The sequence below is a fragment of the Arachis stenosperma genome, chromosome 9, assembly GCF_014773155.1.
Source record: "Arachis stenosperma cultivar V10309 chromosome 9, arast.V10309.gnm1.PFL2, whole genome shotgun sequence".
In the NCBI taxonomy this organism is placed as follows: domain Eukaryota; kingdom Viridiplantae; phylum Streptophyta; class Magnoliopsida; order Fabales; family Fabaceae; genus Arachis; species Arachis stenosperma.
Genome location: NC_080385.1, coordinates 72,166,727 through 72,187,604, shown reverse-complemented (window position 1 = coordinate 72,187,604; position 20,878 = coordinate 72,166,727). Strand labels below are relative to the sequence as shown.

The 20,878-nt window shown below is 41.4% G+C and overlaps 1 protein-coding gene and 1 non-coding gene across 2 annotated transcripts; both read left to right on the top strand.

Moving 5' to 3' along the window:
* The first annotated feature begins 5,254 nt into the window (after positions 1 to 5,254).
* LOC130953406 (small nucleolar RNA R71) lies at positions 5,255 to 5,362 on the top strand. The gene has a single exon (XR_009075577.1). It is a non-coding gene; the product is annotated as a small nucleolar RNA R71 (small nucleolar RNA).
* A 4,598-nt stretch (positions 5,363 to 9,960) lies between these two features.
* On the top strand, positions 9,961 to 10,830 carry LOC130949600 (uncharacterized). The gene is made up of 2 exons (XM_057878273.1): positions 9,961 to 10,326; positions 10,558 to 10,830. Exons 1-2 carry the CDS (start codon positions 9,961 to 9,963, stop codon positions 10,828 to 10,830), a joined length of 639 nt encoding a protein of 212 aa, XP_057734256.1.
* Positions 10,831 to 20,878: the final 10,048 nt, after the last annotated feature.

Sequence of the window (20,878 nt, the reverse complement as noted above, 5' to 3'; positions counted from 1 at the left end):
CTTATGGAGTGCTTGAGCTCCTCAATGTCTCTTCCTTGTCTTTGTTGCTCCTCTCTCATGATTCTTTGATCTTCTCTAATTTCATGGAGGAGAATGGAGTGTTCTTGGTGCTCCACCCTTAGTTGTCCCATGTTGGAACTTAATTCTCCTAGGGAGGTGTTCAGTTGCTCCCAATAGTTTTGTGGAGGAAAGTGCATCCCTTGAGGCATCTCAGGGATCTCATAATGAGAGGGGTCTCTTGTTTGCTCCATCCTTTTCTTAGTGATGGGCTTATCCTCATCAATGGGGGTGTCTCCTTCTATGTCAACTCCAACTGAATAACAGAGGTGACAAATGAGATGAGGAAAGGCTAACCTTGCCAAGGTAGAGGACTTGTTCGCCACCTTATAGAGTTCTTGAGCTATAACCTCATGAACTTCAACTTCTTCTCCAATCATGATGCTATGAATCATGATGGCCCGGTCTAGAGTAACTTCGGACCCGTTACTAGTGGGAATGATTGAGCGTTGAATAAACTCCAACCATCCTCTAGCCACGGGCTTGAGGTCATGCCTTCTTAATTGAACCAGCTTCCCTCTTGAATCTCTCTTCCATTGGGCGTCCTCTTCACAAATGTCAGTGAGGACTTGGTCCAACCTTTGATCAAAGTTGACCCTTCTAGTGTAAGGATGTTTATCTCCTTGCATCATAGGCAAGTTGAATGCCAACCTTACATTTTCCGGACTAAAATCCAAGTATTTCCCCCGAACCATAGTAAGCCAATTCTTCGGATCTGGGTTCACACTTTGATCATGGTTCTTGGTGATCCATGCATTGGCATAGAACTCTTGAACCATCAAGATTCCGACTTGTTGAATGGGGTTGGTGAGAACTTCCCAACCTCTTCTTCGGATCTCATGTCGGATCTCCGGATATTCACTCTTTTTGAGTGAAAAAGGGACCTCGAGGATCACCTTCTTCAAGGCCACAACTTCATAGAAGTGGTCTTGATGCACCCTTGAGATGAATCTCTCCATCTCCCATGACTCGGAGGTGGAAGCTTTTGCCTTCCCTTTCCTCTTTCTAGAGGTTTCTCCGGCCTTGGATGCCATAAATGGTTATGGAAAAACAAAAAGCAATGCTTTTACCACACCAAACTTAAAAGGTTTGCTCGTCCTCGAGCAAAAGAAGAAAGAAAAGAGTAGAAGAAGAAGAAATGAGGAAGAAGGGGATGGCTTTGTGTTCGGCCAAAGAGGGAGAGAAGTGGTGTTTAGGTTGTGTGAAAATGAAGGAGTGAAGAAGGGTTTATATAGGAGAGGGGGGGCTCATGGTTCGGTCATGTATGGGTGGGTGTGGGAGGGAAAGTGGTTTGAATTTGAAGGGTGAGGTAGGTGGGGTTTTATGAAGGATGGATGTGAGTGGTGAAGAGAAGATGGGATTTAATAGGTGAAGGGTTTTTGGGGAAGAGGTATGGAAGTGATTGGTGAATGGGTGAAGAAGAAAGAGGGTAGTGGGGTAGGTGGGGATCCTGTGGGGTCCACAGATCCTGAGGTGTCAAGGAAAAGTCATCCCTGCACCATATGGCATGCAAAATCACGTTTTGAGCCAATTCTGGCGTTAAACACCGGGCTGGTGCCCATTTCTGGCATTTAACGCCAGGTTCTTGCCCTTTCCTGGCGTTTAACGCCAGTCTGGTGCCCCTTTCTGGCGTTAAACGCCCAAAATGGTGCCAGACTGGGCGTTAAACGCCCACCTGCTACCCTTACTGGCGTTTAAACGCCAGTAGGTTCTTCCTCCAGGGTGTGCTGTTTTTCTTCCTGTTTTTCATTCTGTTTTTGCTTTTTCAATTGATTTTGTGACTTCTCATGATCATCAACCTACAAAATAAAATAAAATAACAAAAGAAAGTAGATAAAATATAACATTGGGTTGCCTCCCAACAAGCGCTTCTTTAATGTCAGTAGCTTGACAGAGGGCTCTCATGGAGCCTCACAGATACTCAGAGCAATGTTGGAACCACCCAACACCAAACTTAGAGTTTGAATGTGAGGGTTCAATACCAAACTTAGAGTTTGGTTGTGGCCTCCCAACACCAAACTTAGAGTTTGACTGTGGGGGCTCTGCTTGACTCTGATTTGAGAGAAGCTCTTCATGCTTCCTCTCCATGGTGACAGAGGGGTATCCTTGAGCCTTAAACACAAAGGATTCTTCATTCACTTGAATGATCAGCTCACCTCTGTCAACATCAATCACAGCCTTTGCTGTGGCTAGGAAGGGTCTGCCAAGGATGATGGATTCATCCATGCATTTCCCAGTCTCTAGGACTATAAAATCAGTAGGGATGTAATGGTCTTCAACTTTCACCAAAACATCCTCTACAAGTCCATAAGCTTGTTTCTTTGAATTGTCTGCCATCTCTAGTGAAATTCTTGCAGCTTGCACCTCAAAGATCCCTAGTTTCTCCATTACAGAGAGGGGCATGAGGTTTACACTTGACCCTAAGTCACACAGAGCCTTTTTGAAGGTCATGGTGCCTATGGTGCAAGGTAGCGAAAACTTCCCATGGTCTTGTCTCTTTTGAGGTAATTTCTGCCTAGACAAGTCATCCAGTTCTTTGGTGAGCAAAGGAGGTTCGTTCTCCCAAGTCTCATTTCCAAATAACTTGTCATTTAGCTTCATGATTGCTCCAAGGTATTTAGCAACTTGCTCTTCAGTGACATACTCTTCCTCTTCAGAGGAAAAATACTCATCAGAGCTCATGAAAGGCAGAAGTAAGTCCAATGGAATCTCTATGGTCTCATTTTGAGCCTCAGATTCCCATGGTTCCTCATTAGGGAACTTGATGAGCGGATAATTTGTACGCTTTTTGGCATTGTTTTTAGTATGTTTTTAGTATCTTTTAGTTAGTTTTTATTATATTTTTATTAGTTTTTAGTTAAAATTCACTTTTCTGGACTTTACTATGAGTTTGTGTGTTTTTCTGTGATTTCAGGTATTTTCTGGCTGAAATTGAGGGACCTGAGCAAAAATCTGATTCAGAGACTAAAAAGGACTGCAGATGCTGTTGGATTCTGACCTCCATGCACTCGAAGTGGATTTTCTGGAGCTACAGAAGCCCAATTGGCGCGCTCTCAACGGCGTTGGAAAGTAGACATCCTGGGCTTTCCAGCAATATATAATAGTCCATACTTTGCCCAAGATTTGATGGCCCAAACCGGCGTTCAAAGTCACCTCAAGAAATTCCAGCGTTAAACGCCGGAACTGGCACCTAATTGGGAGTTAAACGCCCAAACTGGCACTAAAGCTGGCGTTTAACTCCAAGAAGAGTCTCTACACGAAAATGCTTCATTGCTCAGCCCAAGCACACACCAAGTGGGCCCGGAAGTGGATTTTTATGTCATTTACTCATTTCTGTACGCCTTAGGCTACTAGTTTTCTATAAGTAGGACCTTGTACTATTGTATTTTCATCTTTTGGGACATCTAGTTCTTAGATCAGATCTTGGTTCTTCTGGTTCCCTCTCTGGGGCCGAAACCAATGATCACTTTTGTTCTTATGTATTTTCAACGGTGGAGTTTCTACACACCATAGATTAAGGTGTGGAGCTCTGCTGTACCTCGAGTATTAATGCAATTACTATTGTTCTTCTATTCAATTCCGCTTGTTCTTTATCCAAGATATCACTTGTTCTTCAACCTGATGAATGTGATGATTGACGCCCATCATCATTCTCACTCACGAACAAGGTGACTGACAACCATTCTTGTTCTACAAGCATCTGAGGCTTAGTGAATATCTCTTGGATTCTTTAATCGGAATCCTCGTGGTATAGGCAGGACCTGATGGCGGCATTCAAGAGAATCCGGAAGGTCTAAACCTTGTCTGTGGTATTCTGAGTAGGATTCAATGATTGAATGACTGTGACGTGCTTCAAACCTGTAACCTACTGGGCGTTAGTGACAGACGCAAAAGAGTGATTCTATTCCGGTAGGGGAGGGAACCAAACCGGTGATTGGCCGCACTGTGACAGAGTGTAAGAGCATTAGCTTTCACTGCGCGGATGGGAGGTAGCTGCTGACAACAGTGAAACCCTACACGAGCTTGCCATGGAAAGGAGTAAGAAGGATTGGATGAAGACAGTAGGAAAGCAGAGAGACGGAAGGGAAGGCATCTTCATACACTTGTCTGAAGCTCTTACACCAATGATATACATAAGTATCTCTATCTTTATCTTTATGTTATTTTCGTTCATCACCATTATACATTTGAGTCTGCCTGACTGAGATTTACAAGATGACCATAGCTTGCTTCATACCACCAATCTCCGTGGGATCGACCCTTACTCGCGTAAGGTTTATTACTTGGACGACCCAGTGCACTTGCTGGTTAGTTGTGCGGAGTTGCAAAAGTGTTATTGCAATTTCGTGCACCAGAACTCATTGGAGGTCAGTGCACGCCCATTGAGGTCTTCCTCAGTGGCGTTCACTTCCTCTCCCTCCTCTCCAAATTCGGCCATGTTGATGGCCTTGCACTCTCCTTTTGGATTTTCTTCTGTATTGCTTGGGAGAGTACTTGGAGGGAGTTCAGTAACTTTCTTGCTCAGCTGTCCCACTTGTGCCTCCAAGTTTCTAATGGAGGTCCTTGTTTCAGTCATGAAACTTTGAGTGGTTTTGATTAGATCAGAGACCATGGTTGCTAAGTCAGAGGGGTTCTGCTTAGAATTCTCTGTCTGTTGCTGAGAAGATGATGGAAAAGGCTTGTCATTGCTAAACCTATTTCTTTCACTATTATTGTTGTTGAAACCTTGTTGAGGTCTCTGTTGATCCTTCCATGAGAGATTTGGGTGATTTCTCCATGAAGAATTATAGGTGTTTCCATAGGGTTCTCCTAGGTAATTCACCTCTTCCATTGAAGGGTTCTCAGGATCATAAGCTTCTTCTTCAGATGAAGCATCCTTAGTACTGCTTGGTGCATTTTGCATTCCAGACAGACTTTGAGAAATCAAATTGACTTGTTGAGTCAATATCTTGTTCTGAGCCAGAATGGCATTCAGAGTATCAATCTCAAGAACTCCTTTCTTCTGACTTGTCCCATTGTTCACAGGATTCCTTTCAGAAGTGTACATGAATTGGTTATTTGCAACCATTTCAATTAGCTCTTGAGCTTCTGTAGGCGTCTTCTTCAGATGAAGAGATCCTCCAGCAGAGCTATCCAAAGACATCTTGGATAGTTCAGAGAGACCATCATAGAAAATACCTATGATGCTCCATTCAGAAAGCATATCAGAGGGACACTTTCTGATCAATTGTTTGTATCTTTCCAAAGCTTCATAGAGGGATTCTCCATCCTTCTGTCTGAAGGTTTGGACTTCCACTCTAAGCTTACTCAATTTTTGAGGTGGAAAGAACTTTGCCAAGAAGGCATTGACTAGCTTTTCCCAAGAGTCCAGGCTTTCTTTAGGTTGAGAGTCCAACCATGTTCTAGCTCTGTCTCTTACAGCAAAAGGGAATAGCATAAGTCTGTAGACCTCAGGGTCAACCCCATTAGTCTTGACAGTGTCACAGATTTGCAAGAACTCAGCCAAAAACTGATGAGGATCTTCCAATGGAAGTCCATGAAACTTGCAATTCTGTTGCATTAGAGAAACTAATTGAAGCTTAAGCTCAAAGTTGTTTGCTCCAATGGCAGGGATAGAGATGCTTCTCCCATAGAAGTCGGGAGTAGGTGCAGTAAAGTCTCCCAGCACCTTCCTTGCATTGTTTGCATTGTTGTTGTTTTCGGCTGCCATAGGTCCTTCTTCTTTGAAGATTTCTGTTAGGTCCTCTACAGAGAGTTGTGCCTTAGCTTCTCTTAGCTTTCGCTTCAAGGTCCTTTCAGGTTCAGGGTTAGCTTCAACAAGAATGCTTTTGTCTTTGTTCCTGCTCATATGAAAGAGAAGAGAACAAGAAAATGTGGAATCCTCTATGTCACAGTATAGAGATTCCTTGAGGTGTCAGAGGAACAGAAAATTAGAAGGAAGAAGTAGAGAATTCGAACTTAGTGGGGTATAGTTCGAATTGTGCATTTGAGGAAGAGTGGTACTCCATAAATAGAAGGATGTGAGAAGAGAGGAGGAAATTTTTCGAAAATTAATTAAAAAGATTTTAAAAGCATTTTGAAAAACTTTAATTTGATTTTCGAAAATCAAGAGTGAGAAAGGGATCAATTAATTTTTGAAAAAGATTTTGAAATTAGAAATAAAAAAGATTTGATTGAAAACTATTTTGAAAAAGATGAGGTTAAGAAGATATGATTGGTTTTTAAAAAAAATATGTGATGGAGAAGATATGATTTGAAAATAATTTTAAAAAGATTTGATTTTAAAAAAAATTAATAACTTGGCTATCAAGAAAAGATATGATTCAAACATTAAACCTTTCTCAACAGAAAAGGCAACATACTTGAAATGTTGAATCAAATCATTAATTGATAGCAAGTATCTTTGAAAAAGGAAAGAAATTGATTTTGAAAACATTTGATTGAAAAGATATGATTTGAAAAAGATTTGATTTTGAAAAACTTTGAAAACTTAAAAAAAATTGATTTTGAAAACAAAATCCTCCCTCTTGTGCCATCCTGGCGTTAAACGCCCAGAATGGTGCACATTCTGGCGTTTAACGCCCAATGTACTACCTTTTTGGGCGTTAAACGCCCAACCAGGCACCCTGGCTGGCGTTTAAACGCCAATCTGTCCTTCTTCACTGGGCGTTTTGAACGCCCAGCTTTTTCTGTGTAATTCTTCTGCTGCATGTTCTGAATCTTCAGTTCCCTGTACTATTGACTTGAAAATAGAACCAAGATCAAATAAACAATGCATGCAAGACACCAAACTTACAATTTAGACACTAGACTCAAACAAGAAACATAAAATATTTTTTTTTTGGTTTTTATGGTTTTGTAAATTTTTTGTGCTTTTTCGAAAATTATATGAAAATAGAAAATAAAGGTTTCAGAATTCTTAATTTGAATTCCAGGAATCATTGCAATGCTAGTCTAAGATTCCGGTCCAGGAATTAGACATGGCTTCACAGCCAGCCAAGCTTTCAAAGAAAGCTTCGGTCCAAAACACTAGACATGGCCAATGGCCAGCCAAGCCTTAGCAGATCATTGCTCCAATAGCAAGATTGATAGAGATCAACAAGCTCTTGTGAGGATCAGTTGAAACCTCGGTCCAATAAGATTAGACATGGCTTCACAGCCAGCCAGACTTCAACAGATCATCATCAAACTCTAGAATTCATTCTTAAGAACTCTAAAAAAAATACCTAATCTAAGCAACAAGATGAACCGTCAGTTGTCCATACACGAAACAATCCCCGGCAACGGCGCCAAAAACTTGGTGCACGAAATTGTGATCATCAATGGCGCCATCAACATGGTACGCTCATTGCAATCTCAACTCTCTATCACAACTCCGCACAACTAACCAGCAAGTGCACTGGGTCGTCCAAGTAATAAACCTTACGCGAGTAAGGGTCGACCCCACGGAGATTGTTGGTATGAAGCAAGCTATGGTCACCTTGCAAATCTTAGTCAGGCAGACTCAAATGGGTATAGATGATGAATGAATAAAACATAAAGATAAAGATAGAGATACTTATGTATATCATTGGTGAGAGCTTCAGATAAGCGTGTGAAGATGCTGTCCCTTCCGTCTCTCTGCTTTCCTACTGTCTTCATCCAATCCTTCTTACTCCTTTCCATGGCAAGCTTATGCAAGGGTTTCACCGTTGTCAGTGGCTACCTCCCATCCTCTCAGTGGAAATGTTCAACGCACCCTGTCACGGCACGGCTATCCATCTGTCGGTTCTCGATCAGGCCGGAATAGAATCCATTGATTCTTTTGCGTCTGTCACTAACGCCCCGCCTTCAGGAGTTTGAAGCACGTCACAGTCATTCAATCATTGAATCCTACTCAGAATACCACAGACAAGGTTAGACCTTCCGGACTTCTCTTGAATGCCGCCATCAGTTCTTGCCTATACCACGAAGACTCTGATCTCACGGAATGGCTGGCTCGTTTGTCAGGCGAGCGCTCGGTTGTCAGGCGAGCGCTCGGTTGTCAGGCGATCAACCATGCATCGTGTTATCAGGAATCCAAGAGATAAACATTAGAGCCTCGTTTGCTTGTAGAACAAGAGTGGTTGTCAGTCACTTTGTTCATAAGTGAGAATGATGATGAGTGTCACATAATCATCACATTCATCAAGTTCTTGAGTGCGAATGAATATCTTAGAATAAGAACAAGCGGAATTGAATAGAAGAACAATAGTAATTGCATTAATACTCGAGGTACAGCAGAGCTCCACAACTTAATCTATGGTGTGTAGAAACTCCACCGTTGAAAATACATAAGAACAAGGTCTAGGCATGGATGAATGGCCAGCCTCCCAAAGTGATCAAAAGATCTAAAGATCAAAAGATTCCAAAGATCAGAAGATTCAAATACAATAGCAAAAGGTCCTATATATAGAGAACTAGTAGCCTAGGGTGTACAGAGATGAGTAAATGACATAAAAATCCACTTCCGGGCCCACTTGGTGTGTGCTTGGGCTGAGCAATGAAGCATTTTCGTGTAGAGACTCTTCTTGGAGTTAAACGCCAGCTTTTATGCCAGTTTGGGCGTTTAACTCCCATTTAGGTGCCAGTTCCGGCGTTTAACGCTGGGAAATCTGAAGATGACTTTGAACGCCGGTTTGGGCCATCAAATCCTAGGCAAAGTATGGACTATCATATATTGCTGGAAAGCCCAGGATGTCTACTTTCCAACGCCGTTGAGATCGAGCCAATTGGGCTTCTGTAGCTCCAGAAAATCCACTTCGAGTGCAGGGAGGTCAGAATCCAACAGCATCTGCAGTCCTTTTCAGTCTCTGGATCAGATTTTTGCTCAGGTCCCTCAATTTCAGCCAGAAAATACCTGAAATCACAGAAAAACACACAAACTCATAGTAAAGTCCAGAAAAGTGAATTTTAACTAAAAACTAATAAAAATATACTAAAAACTTAACTCAAACTACTAAAAACATACTAAAAACAATGCCAAAAAGCGTACAAATTATCCGCTCATCATGGGTACAACTACATATCTTTTATGAGGGACTATCCTATGAAGCAAAGAAGGCAATGGATCATTCTTCAGAAGGCTCACTCAACAAAAAGAAAACCATTGAAGAGGCCATAAATGTCATTAAAACTGTAGTTGAAAATGAGTATTTCTATGCCTCAGAAAGGACTCAGAAGAAAGAAGTGCTAGAACTCAACTCTATAGATGCTTTGTTAGCTCAGAACAAGGCAATTACAGCACAAATAGCAGCCTTAACCAAGAGGATGGATGCCAACCAAGCCTCAGTCATTCAAGACCAAACTCCTCAACAAGAAGGGAATGCACCAGAATCTGAAGGTGACTGGAAACAAGCTAATTATGTGAACAATTCATCCAGAACACCATATGACCCACACTCTAAGACATACAACTCAGGTTGGAAGAACAACCCAAAATTTGGGTGGGGAAATCAACAAAACCACAACCAAGACCACAACAAGCCTTATTCATCAAATCAGCATCCCAACCACAACCCCAACCATCAAACAGGGAACCATAGACCCTACCATAACTCACAAAACAGATCATACCATAACAACCAACCCATACACAACAACCTCAATCAAGATGCACCATCCTCAACTATGTAACCATGCGAAATCAATAGCAACTTTGAGAGGATGGAAGCTGCAATAGCACAACTGTCATCCCAGATTTCAGGAGCAGTCTCTACCCTCATGGACAGATAAGCACAAACTGACAAAAGGATAGATGCTAATCAAGAGGAATACAGGTTAAATCTGAAAAATCAAGGCGTAACAATCTCAAAGTTGGAAGCACAAGTGGGAATTTTGTCCAAGCAAATCCCACTTCCCACACACACATTTCCAAGCGATACCATGGCTAACCCAAGAGGGGAATGCAAAGCCATAACTCTAAGAAGTGGGAAGGTTGTAGAGGAAGGAACCCAAAGCAAAGATAATCATGAAGAGGTTGCATCAAAGCATGGGAACGAGGATGAAGGGGAGATCCCCGCTTTACCTCCACCAAAACCAGTCTTGAAGCCCTATGTGCCAAAGGCACCATACCCACAAAGACTGAGAAAAGATGGGAAGGATGGCCAGTTCTCTAAGTTCCTAGAGATCTTCAAGAGGCTCCAAATCAATATACCATTTGCTGAGGCATTAGAACAAATGCTACTCTATGCCAAGTTCTTAAAGGAGCTTATAACCAAAAAGAGAAACTGGGAGGCAAAAGAAAGCATAGTATTGACTAAGGAATGTAGCGCCATCATACTGAAGAAGCTGCCTCAAAAGTTGAAAGACCCAGGGAGTTTTCAAATCCCCTGCATCATAGGGGACATCACAAATGAGAAAGCTTTATGTGATTTGGGAGCTAGCATAAATCTTATGTCCCTAACCATGATGAGAAGGATGAAGATTGAGGAAGCCAAGCCAACAAGAATGGTACTCTAATTGGCTGACAAAACATTTAAGTCTCCACATGGGATGGTGGAAGACTTGCTAGTGAAAGTAGGAGAATTCATTTTCCCTACTGATTTCGTTATGCTGGACATGGAAGAAGAGGCCAACATGTCAATTATCCTAGAAAGACCATTTCTAGCTACTGTTGGAGCCATCATTGATGTGCAGAAAGAGAAACTAGTCTTGAGATTGCATGAAGAGAAAATGGTCTTCAATGTCTTTAAAGCCATGAGTTACCCCAAAGAATCCATAGGAGAATGCATGCTGATAGACACCATGGAATAGATAGTTCAAGAAGTCATGAAAGAAGAATAATGTGGAGAAAGCATTGAGCTGGAACAAGCACCAGATGGAGAACTACCACGAGCAACCATGAGGAACTCAATCATGCCAACTACCACAGACAACAAAGATGCAGAGTCACCAAAACTAGAGCTGAAAGCCTTACCACCCAGCTTAAAATATGCATATTTGGGAGCTAACAACACTCACCCAGTAATCATAAATTCAAGTCTGAGTAAGGAACAAGAAGAGGAACTTATCCAAATGCTAAGACAACACAAGGATGCCATAGGTTAGACACTTGCAGATTTAAAGGGGATCCGTCCTTCAATGTGTATGCATAAAATCTTACTTGAAGAGAATGCCAAACCCTCAAGACAACAACAAAGGAGGCTGAACCCAACTATGAATGAAGTGGTTCAAAAAGAAGTGTTGAAATTGTGGCAAGCAGGGGTGATCTACCCCATCTCAGACAGCCCTTGGGTAAGCCTGGTGCATGTAGTCCCTAAGAAGGGAGGGATCATTATTGTGGCAAATGAGAAGAATGAATTGATACCCACAAGGATAGTGACCGAATGGCGTATGTGCATTGACTACCGAAAACTTAATGAAGCCACCCGGAAGGATCACTTTCCCCTACCCTTCATGGACCAGATGCTTGAAAGATTGGCAGGACATGAGTATTATTGCTTCCTGGATGGATACTCGGGCTACAATCAAATTGTTGTAGACCCCAAGGATCCGGAAAAACCTTCATTTACTTGTTCATATGGTGTCTTTGCTTATAGGAGAATGCCCTTTGGATTGTGCAATGCACCTGCAACATTCCAAAGGTGCATGCTTTCCATTTTTTCAGATATGATTAAGAAGTTCACAGAAGTATTTATGGACGACTTCTCTGTGTTTGGGAACTCATATTCTGATTGCCTATACTATCTTACCCTTGTGCTAAAAAGGTGTCAAGAAACCAACCTGGTTTTAAACTGGGAGAAGTTCTATTTTATGGTGACTGAAGGGGTGGTTCTTGGTCACAAGATTTCAAAATATGGAATAGAATTAGACATGGCAAAAGTGAAAGTAATTGAAAAATTACCTCCACTTTGCAATGTCAAAGCAATCAGAAGCTTTTTGGGACACACTGGGTTCTATAGGAGGTTTATCAAAGATTTTTCAAAGATTGCAAAACCCCTTAGCAACCTACTTGTCTCAAATACTCCCTTTGTTTTTGATAGAGAGTGCATGGTAGCCTTTGATGAACTCAAAAAGAAACTCTCCTCTACACCTATTATAGCACCACCAAGCTGGGACCTTCCCTTTAAACTAATGTGTGATGCATCTGATTTTGCTATTGGTGCTGTTCTAGGACAGAGGAAAGACAAGCTAGTACATGTTATTTACTATGCTAGCAAGGTCCTTAATGAGAATCAATGGAACTATACCACCACGAAGAAAGAACTTTTAGCCATAGTTTTTGCTTTTGATAAGTTTAGATCATATCTTATTGGCTCAAAAGTAATTGTGTTCACTGATCATGCAGCACTCAAATACTTGTTTACCAAACAAGAATCTAAGCCCAGACTAATAAGGTGGATCCTGTTGCTCCAAGAATTTGATATTGAGATTAAAGATAGGAGTGGAGCAGAGAACAAGGTAGCTGACCACCTCTTAAGGATCCCACAAGAAGAAGAAATGCAGCAAGTAGCAGTAAATGAAAGCTTTCCTGATGAACAATTGATGATGATTCGAGTAGCCCCTTGGTTTGAAGACATAGCTAACTTCAAGGCTATTGGGGAACTACCAACTAACATCAATAAGCACATGAGGAGGAAGCTAATCAATGATGCCAATCACTACATTTGGGATGACCCCTATTTGTTCAAAAAGTGTGCTGATGGAGTCCTAAGAAGGTGTATATCCCATGAAGAAGGGCAGAAAGTGTTATGGCAGTGCCATGGGTCAGCATATGGAGGTCACTTCAGTGGAGAAAGGACAGCAGCAATAGTCCTTTAATCTGGATTTTACTGGCCAACAATGTTTAAGGATGCCAAGGAAATGGTGTCAAGTTGTGATGAATGTCAAAGAGCTGGTAATATAACCAAGAGGAATGAGATGCCACAGCAATACATACTAGAGCTGGAGCTATTTGATCTATGAGAGATTGATTTCATGGGACCCTTCCCAACCTCCTACTCAAATAGCTACATATTGGTGGCTGTTGATTATGTTTCAATGTGGGTAGAAGCCATAGCCGCTGCAACGAATGACAACAAAGTTGTGATAAGCTTTTTGAGAAGGAATATCTTCAGCAGATTTAGAGTTCCCAGAGTTCTCATTAGTGATGGAGGGACACAGTTCTGTAACAAACAAATCGAGACACTCCTTCTCAGATATGGAGTAAAGCACAAAGTGGCCACTCCATACAAGCCACAGACCAACGGGCAAGCCAAAATCTCCAATAGAGAGCTAAAACGAATCCTTGCAAAAACTGTTGGAAGCTCAGTAAAGGACTGGTCTAAGAAGCTAGACGATGCTCTATGGGCCTACAGGATAGCCTACAAGACCCCCATTGGGATGTCACCATACCAACTAGTATTTGGCAAGGCTTGCCACTTGCCAATTGAACTGGAGCATAGAGCCTTCTGGGCTCTAAAACTACTGAATTTTGATGAGCAAGCTGCTGGAAAAAAGAGATTAATGCAACTAAATGAGCTGGAAGAGTTTAGAAATCAAGCATATGAGAATGCAAAAATCTACAAAGAGAACGCAAAAAGGTGGCATGACCAAAAGATATCAAGAAGAGAGTTCACTGAAGGACAGAAGGTGTTACTCTACAACTCAAGACTCAAGTTCTTCCCTGGAAAACTTAAGTCTCGATGGTCAGGACCTTTCACCATACTTAAAGTGTTTCCCTATGGTCATGTGGAGCCCATGGAGGACAAGACTCATAGAACTATTTCTGTCAATGGCCATAGACTCAAACACTACTTGGGAGGCTCCTTGGAGGAGCAGAGAGTGAGCAACAAGCTCAACTAAAAATGAAGGAATGTCAAGCTAATGACAATAAAGAAGCGCTAGTTAGGAGGCACCCCAACACTTTATCCTTTTTTATTTAATTGCTTTTCTTAGAAGTAGTTTAAATTATGTTGCTTTAGATAGTTTCACTTTCAGTAATTAGGATTAGTTTACAATTGTAGATTAGAAAGTTTGATATTAGCTTTGGTAGCTAGATTTTCTTTACTCTCTCTTATTTCTTTCTATTTAGGAATTGCAACTTGATGAATGCATAACTAATGATGAGTGAATGGGCTGAGAACTAACTAAAGTGCTAAGTTTGATGTAGCCTCTCACCCACTTAATCTAGGCTTACAAATAATTAATAGTTTGATTTTGAAGAGTAAGCCCAGAGATTAAGTTTGGTGTGGCCACCACCAAGGATCACATAGCAGCCCATGTCACCCAATTTGAAAACACTTAATGCTTTGGGTAGGAACATGAACATGGTTTAATGAGTTCAGAGGAATTGAAATAAAAAGAAAATGAAAAGATTGATGTTATTCCACTTTTATGAACACATTAAATTCACAATGATGAAACCAATTTATTAAGATGCCAAAGAATTAAGTTTAGTGTCCCAAGGGACACCCATCAGTTGCAATCCAATTCATTCTTGATGAAAAGGAACGTGAAGGGGTTCTTTTGTCATTACTAATGGGTTTAGTTTCAATTTTAGGAGAGAAGATGGGGCCCACATGGTAAACAACTCACAAAGCAAGGAAGTCAAAGTGTACTTGCACCTTGGAACTCGACACACGCAGAAGACACTGTGAGAAAAGAGTTGGCGCCTCTTCCCACGCTAGGCGCCACTTCCCAAAGTGGGAAAACATTTAACCCTTTTTATTTCCCACCCTTCGAACCACACCATTCATCCATTATAAAAGCTTCACCCCCCATCTCCTCTCCCACTTCAACAACCCCCACACCCCTCACCATCGCTTCACTTTTCATCTTCTACTATCTCTTATCCCCTACTTTTTTTTTTCTTGATTGTTACAATCAAGTCCTAAGTTTGGTGTTGGAGCAAAACCTTGTTTTTCCTTCTCTTTCTTTCAACCCCTATTTTTTGTACAACCTCAAGCACACTCTCTCAACCTAATGGCACCACCAAAAAGCTCAGCCTCAAAGAAAAGAAAAACCAAGGAACCAACCTCTGGATCCTCAAGCTCTTTTAATGACTACAAGTTCCTCTCCGCATTCAACCAAAATCAATTCTATGGTTGGGTGAGTGAGAGGGAAATCATTCCAGAAGTTGGGTTTCAACTAGGGAGGAATGAGCATATTGAAATCAACATTGAGATCGACAATAGGGGTTGGTCACTTCTATGTAACCCACCAAGGAAAGTGGTAGAGAGCTTGGTGAGGGAATTCTATGCCAATGCAGTACCTCAACCATAAAACTTGATGAGTTCTAATTCAGACCCCATTCAAAAATTAGTGAATTAGTTCTTTTGGAAAGTGCACCAAAATTATCGCCAAGTAATAACACACAGTGGAGTGGGATTGTATCCACAGAGATTGGCAAATTCAAGCAGTTTTAATTGATTGATGAATTAGTCAAGCGAATCAATAAGATTGTGAAGTGCAGAATTGTAAATGACATAAATGTAAATGACTAAAATATAAAGAAAAGCAATAAAGTGCAGAAACGAAAATTGCAGAATGTAAAATCCTGAATCATAAATGACTTGAATGTAAATGGAGTGGGGAATTACTGAATGTAAAAATTAAGCTGTAAAGAATTGGATAGATAAGAATGGGAAAATTCATTGAGATTGGGAGATGTTGTCTCTTTGGATCAAATCTAGCTTGTATCCTCTTCAATCATGCAACTCATTGACCTCTTGATCAATAGCCAATTCCTTTGTCTAATTGCTCATGAAGAGAGATATGCTTAGTCCCTGATTATACCACACACCCTTATAGGTCCAGGTAGATGGAGGATTATATGTCACGTATCCAAACACCAAAACCTAAATTCTACTCAAGTGTGAGAAGGGATTTCAAGCATGGTTTCATGTTTCCTTTCCCAAGGTTCCCATGAAAACCAATTGCATTCAATCTCTTTCCCAAGATAATTGAACACTAAGCATTAAGAATGAAATTCCTTCTAGCAAATCAAAGAGGAGATTAAAAGAAGAATAATTTCACTATTATCAATCCATCAAATATAACAGAGCTCCCTCTCTCAATGAGAGGGAAGTTAGCTTCTCGTAGCTCGAAAAGTATTCAAAAGTGAAGTGTAAAAGTGGATCTAAAACTAACTGCTTAACCCCTCTTCAGTACTCTGGTGTGCGAAATTGTGATCACTACTTTTCACAACTCAAATAATCCCTAGTAATGGCCCCAAAGACTTGGTGCTCAATACCATGGCATAAACACAACTTTGCACAACTAACCCGCAAGTGCACTGGGTCGTCCAAGTAATAAACCTTACGCGAGTAAGGGTCGATCCCACGGAGATTGTTGGTATGAAGCAAGCTATGGTCACCTTGTAAATCTTAGTCAGGCAGACTCAAATGGGTATGGGTGATGTACGAATAAAACATAAAGATAAAGATAGAGGTACTTATGTATATCATTGGTGAGAGCTTCAGATAAGCGTATGAAGATGCTTTCCCTTCCGTCTTTCTGCTTTCCTACTGTCTTCATCCAATCCTTCTTACTCCTTTCCATGGCAAGCTTATGCAAGGGTTTCACCGTTGTCAGTGGCTACCTCCCATCCTCTCAGTGGAAATGTTCAACGCACCCTGTCACGGCACGGCTATCCATCTGTCGGTTCTCGATCAGGCCGGAATAGAATCCATTGATTCTTTTGCGTCTGTCACTAACGCCCCGCCTTCAGGAGTTTGAAGCACGTCACAGTCATTCAGTCATTGAATCCTACTCAGAATACCACAGACAAGGTTAGACCTTCCGGATTCTCTTGAATGCCGCAATCAGTTCTTGCCTATACCACGAAGACTCTGATCTCACGGAATGGCTGGCTCGTGTGTCAGGCGAGCGCTCGGTTGTCAGGCGATCAACCATGCATCGTGTTATCAGGAATCCAAGAGATAAACATTAGAGCCTCGTTTGCTTGTAGAACAAGAGTGGTTGTCAGTCACTTTGTTCATGAGTGAGAATGATGATGAGCGTCACATAATAATCACATTCATCAAGTTCTTGAGTGCGAATGAATATCTTAGAACAAGAACAAGCGGAATTGAATAGAAGAACAATAGTAATTGCATTAATACTCGAGGTACAGCAGAGCTCCACACCTTAATCTATGGTGTGTAGAAACTCCACCGTTGAAAATACATAAGAACAAGGTCTAGGCATGGCCGTGAGGCCAGCCTCCCAAAGTGATCAAAAGATCTAAAGAACAAAAGACTCCAAAGATAAGATGATGAAAATACAATAGTAAAAGGTCCTACTTATAGGAAACTAGTAGCCTAAGGATTACAGAGATGAGTAAACGACATAAAAAATCCACTTCCGGGCCCACTTGGTATGTGCTTGGGCTGAGCAATGAAGCATTTTTGTGTAGAGACTCTTCTTGGAGTTAAATGCCAGCTTTTGTGCCAGTTTGGGCGTTTAACCCCCATTTGGGTGCCAGTTCCGGCGTTTAACGCTGGGAAATCTGAAGGTGACTTTGAACGCCGGTTTGGGCCATCAAATCTTGGGCAAAGTATGGACTATCATATATTGCTGGAAAGCCCAGGATGTCTACTTTCCAACGCCGTTGAGAGCGCGCCAATTGGGCTTCTGTAGCTCCAGAAAATCCACTTCGAGTGCAGGGAGGTCAGAATCCAACAGCATCTGCAGTCCTTTTCAGTCTCTGAATCAGATTTTTGCTCAGGTTCCTCAATTTCAGCCAGAAAATACCTGAAATCACAGAAAAACACACAAACTCATAGTAAAGTCCAGAAAAGTGAATTTTAACTAAAAACTAATAAAAATATACTAAAAACTAACTAGATCATACTAAAAACATACTAAAAACAATGCCAAAAAGCGTACAAATTATCCGCTCATCACAACACCAAACTTAAATTGTTGCTTGTCCCCAAGCAACTGAAAATCAAATAAGATAAAAAGAAGAGAATATGAAATGAATTCCAAAAACATCTATGAAGATCAGAATTAATTAGATGAGCGGGGCTTTTAGCTTTTTGCCTCTGAACAGTTTTGGCATCTCACTCTATCCTTTGAAATTCAGAATGATTGGCTTCTTTAGGAACTCAGAATCCAGATAGTGTTATTGATTCTCCTAGTTAAGTATGATGATTCTTGAACACAGCTACTTTATGAGTCTTGGCCGTGGCCCAAAGCACTCTGTCTTCCAGTATTACCACCGGATACATACATGCCACAGACACATAATTGGGTGAACCTTTTCAAATTGTGACTCAGCTTTGCTAGAGTCCCCAATTAGAGGTGTCCAGAGTTCTTAAGCACACTCTTTTTGCCTTGGATCACAGCTTTATTTCTCTTTTTTTTCTTTTTCTCTCGTTTTTTTTTCGCCTCTCTTTTTTTTTTTTGTATTCACTGCTTTTTCTTGCTTCAAGAATCATTTTTATGATTTTTCAGATCCTCAGTAACATGTCTCCTTTTTCATCATTCTTTCAAGAGCCAACATTCATGAACCACAAATTCAAAAGACATATGCACTGTTTAAGCATACATTCAGAAAACAAAAGTGTTGCCACCACATTAAAATAATTAAACTGTTATAAAATTCAAAATTCATGCAATTCTTATCTTTTTCAATTAAGAACATTGTTTATTTAAGAAAGGTGATGGATTCATAGGACATTCATAACTTTAAGGCATAGACACTAAGACACTAATGATCATAAGACACAAACATAGATAAACATAAGCACTAAAATTCGAAAAACAAGAAAATAAAGAACAAGGAGATTAAAGAACGGGTCCACCTTAGTGATGGCGGCTTGTTCTTCCTTTTGAAGGTCTTATGGAGTGCTTGAGCTCCTCAATGTCTCTTCCTTGTCTTTGTTGCTCCTCTCTCATGATTCTTTGATCTTCTCTAATTTCATGGAGGAAGATGGACTGTTCTTGGTGCTCCACCCTTAGTTGTCCCATGTTGGAACTCAATTCTCCTAGGGAGGTGTTCAGTTGCTCCCAATAGTCTTGTGGAGGAAAGTGCATCCCTTGAGGCATCTCAGGGATCTCATGATGAGAGGGGTCTCTTGTTTGCTCCATCCTTTTCTTAGTGATGGGCTTGTCTTCATCAATAAGGATGTCTCCCTCTATGTCAACTCCAACGGAATAACAGAGGTGACAAATGAGATGAGGAAAGGCTAACCTTGCTAAGGTAGAGGACTTGTCCGCCACCTTATAGAGTTCTTGGGCTATAACCTCATGAACTTCCACTTTTTCTCCAATCATGATGCTATGGATCATGATGGCTCGGTCTAGAGTAACTTCGGACCGATTGCTAGTGGGAATGATTGAGCGTTGAATGAACTCCAACCATCCTCTAGCCACGGGCTTGAGGTCATGCCTTCTTAATTGAACCAGCTTCCCTCTTGAATCTCTCTTCCATTGGGCGCCCTCTTCACAAATGTCAGTGAGGACTTGGTCCAACCTTTGATCAATGTTGACCCTTCTAGTGTAAGGATGTTCATCTCCTTGCATCATGGGCAAGTTGAATGCTAACCTTACATTTTCCGGACTAAAATCCAAGTATTTCCCCCGAACCATAGTAAGCCAATTCTTTGGATCCGGGTTCACACTTTGATCATGGTTCTTGGTGATCCATGCATTGGCATAGAACTCTTGAACCATCAAGATTCCGACTTGTTGAATGGGGTTGGTGAGAACTTCCCAACCTCTTCTTCGGATCTCATGTCGGATCTCCGGATATTCACTCTTTTTGAGTGAAAAAGGGACCTCGGGGATCAACTTCTTCAAGGCCACAACTTCATAGAAGTGGTCTTGATGCACCCTTGAGATGAATCTCTCCATCTCCCATGACTCGGAGGTGGAAGCTTTTGCCTTCCCTTTCCTCTTTCTAGAGGTTTCTCCGGCCTTGGATGCCATAAATAGTTATGGAAAAACAAAAAGCAATGCTTTTACCACACCAAACTTAAAAGATTTGCTCGTCCTCGAGCAAAAGAAGAAAGAAGAGAGTAGAAGGAGAAGAAATGAGGAAGAAGGGAATGGCTTTGTGTTTGGCCAAAGAGGGGGAGAAGTGGTGTTTAGGTTGTGTGAAAATGAAGGGGTGAAGAAGGGTTTATATAGGAGAGGGGGGGTTCATGGTTCGGTCATGTATGGGTGGGTTTGGGAGGGAGAGTGGTTTGAATTTGAAGGGTGAGGTAGGTGGGGTTTTATGAAGGATGGATGTGAGTGGTGAAGAGAAAGATGGGATTTGATAGGTGAAGGGTTTTTGGGGAAGAGGTGTTGAGGTGATTGGTGAATGGGTGAAGAAGAGAGAGAGTGGTGGGGTTGGTGGGGATCCTGTGGGGTCCACAGATCCTGAGGTGTCAAGGAAAAGTCATCCCTGCACCAAATGGCATGAAAAACCACGTTTTTAGCCAATTCTGGCGTTAAACGCCGGGCTGGTGCCCATTTCTGGCATTTAACGCCAGGTTCTTGCCCTTTCCTGGCGTTTAACGCCAGTCTGGTGCCCCTTTCTGGCGTTAAACGCCCAGAATGGTGCCAGACTGGGCATTAAACGCCCATCTGCTAGCCTTACTGGCGTTTAAACGCCAGTAGGTTCTTCCTCCAGGGTGTGCTGTTTTTCTTCCTGTTTTTCATTCTGTTTTTGCTTTTTCAATTGATTTTGTGACTTCTCATGATCATCAACCTACAAAAAAAAATAACAAAGGAAAATAGATAAAATATAACATTGGGTTGCCTCCCAACAAGCGCTTCTTTAATGTCAGTAACTTGACAGAGGGCTCTCATGGAGCCTCACATTTTCTCAGAGTAATGTTGGAACCTCCCAACACCAAACTTAGAGTTTGAATGTGGGGGTTCAACACCA

Coding starts and splice junctions, on each gene's coding strand:
- LOC130949600 (XM_057878273.1), top strand. CDS start 9,961: ATGGCTAACCCAAGAGGGGAATGCAAAGCCATAACTCTAAGAAGTGGG. Junction 10,327..10,557: donor GGGAGGCAAAAGAAAGCATA/GTATTGACTAAG, acceptor AAAACATTTAAG/TCTCCACATGGGATGGTGGA.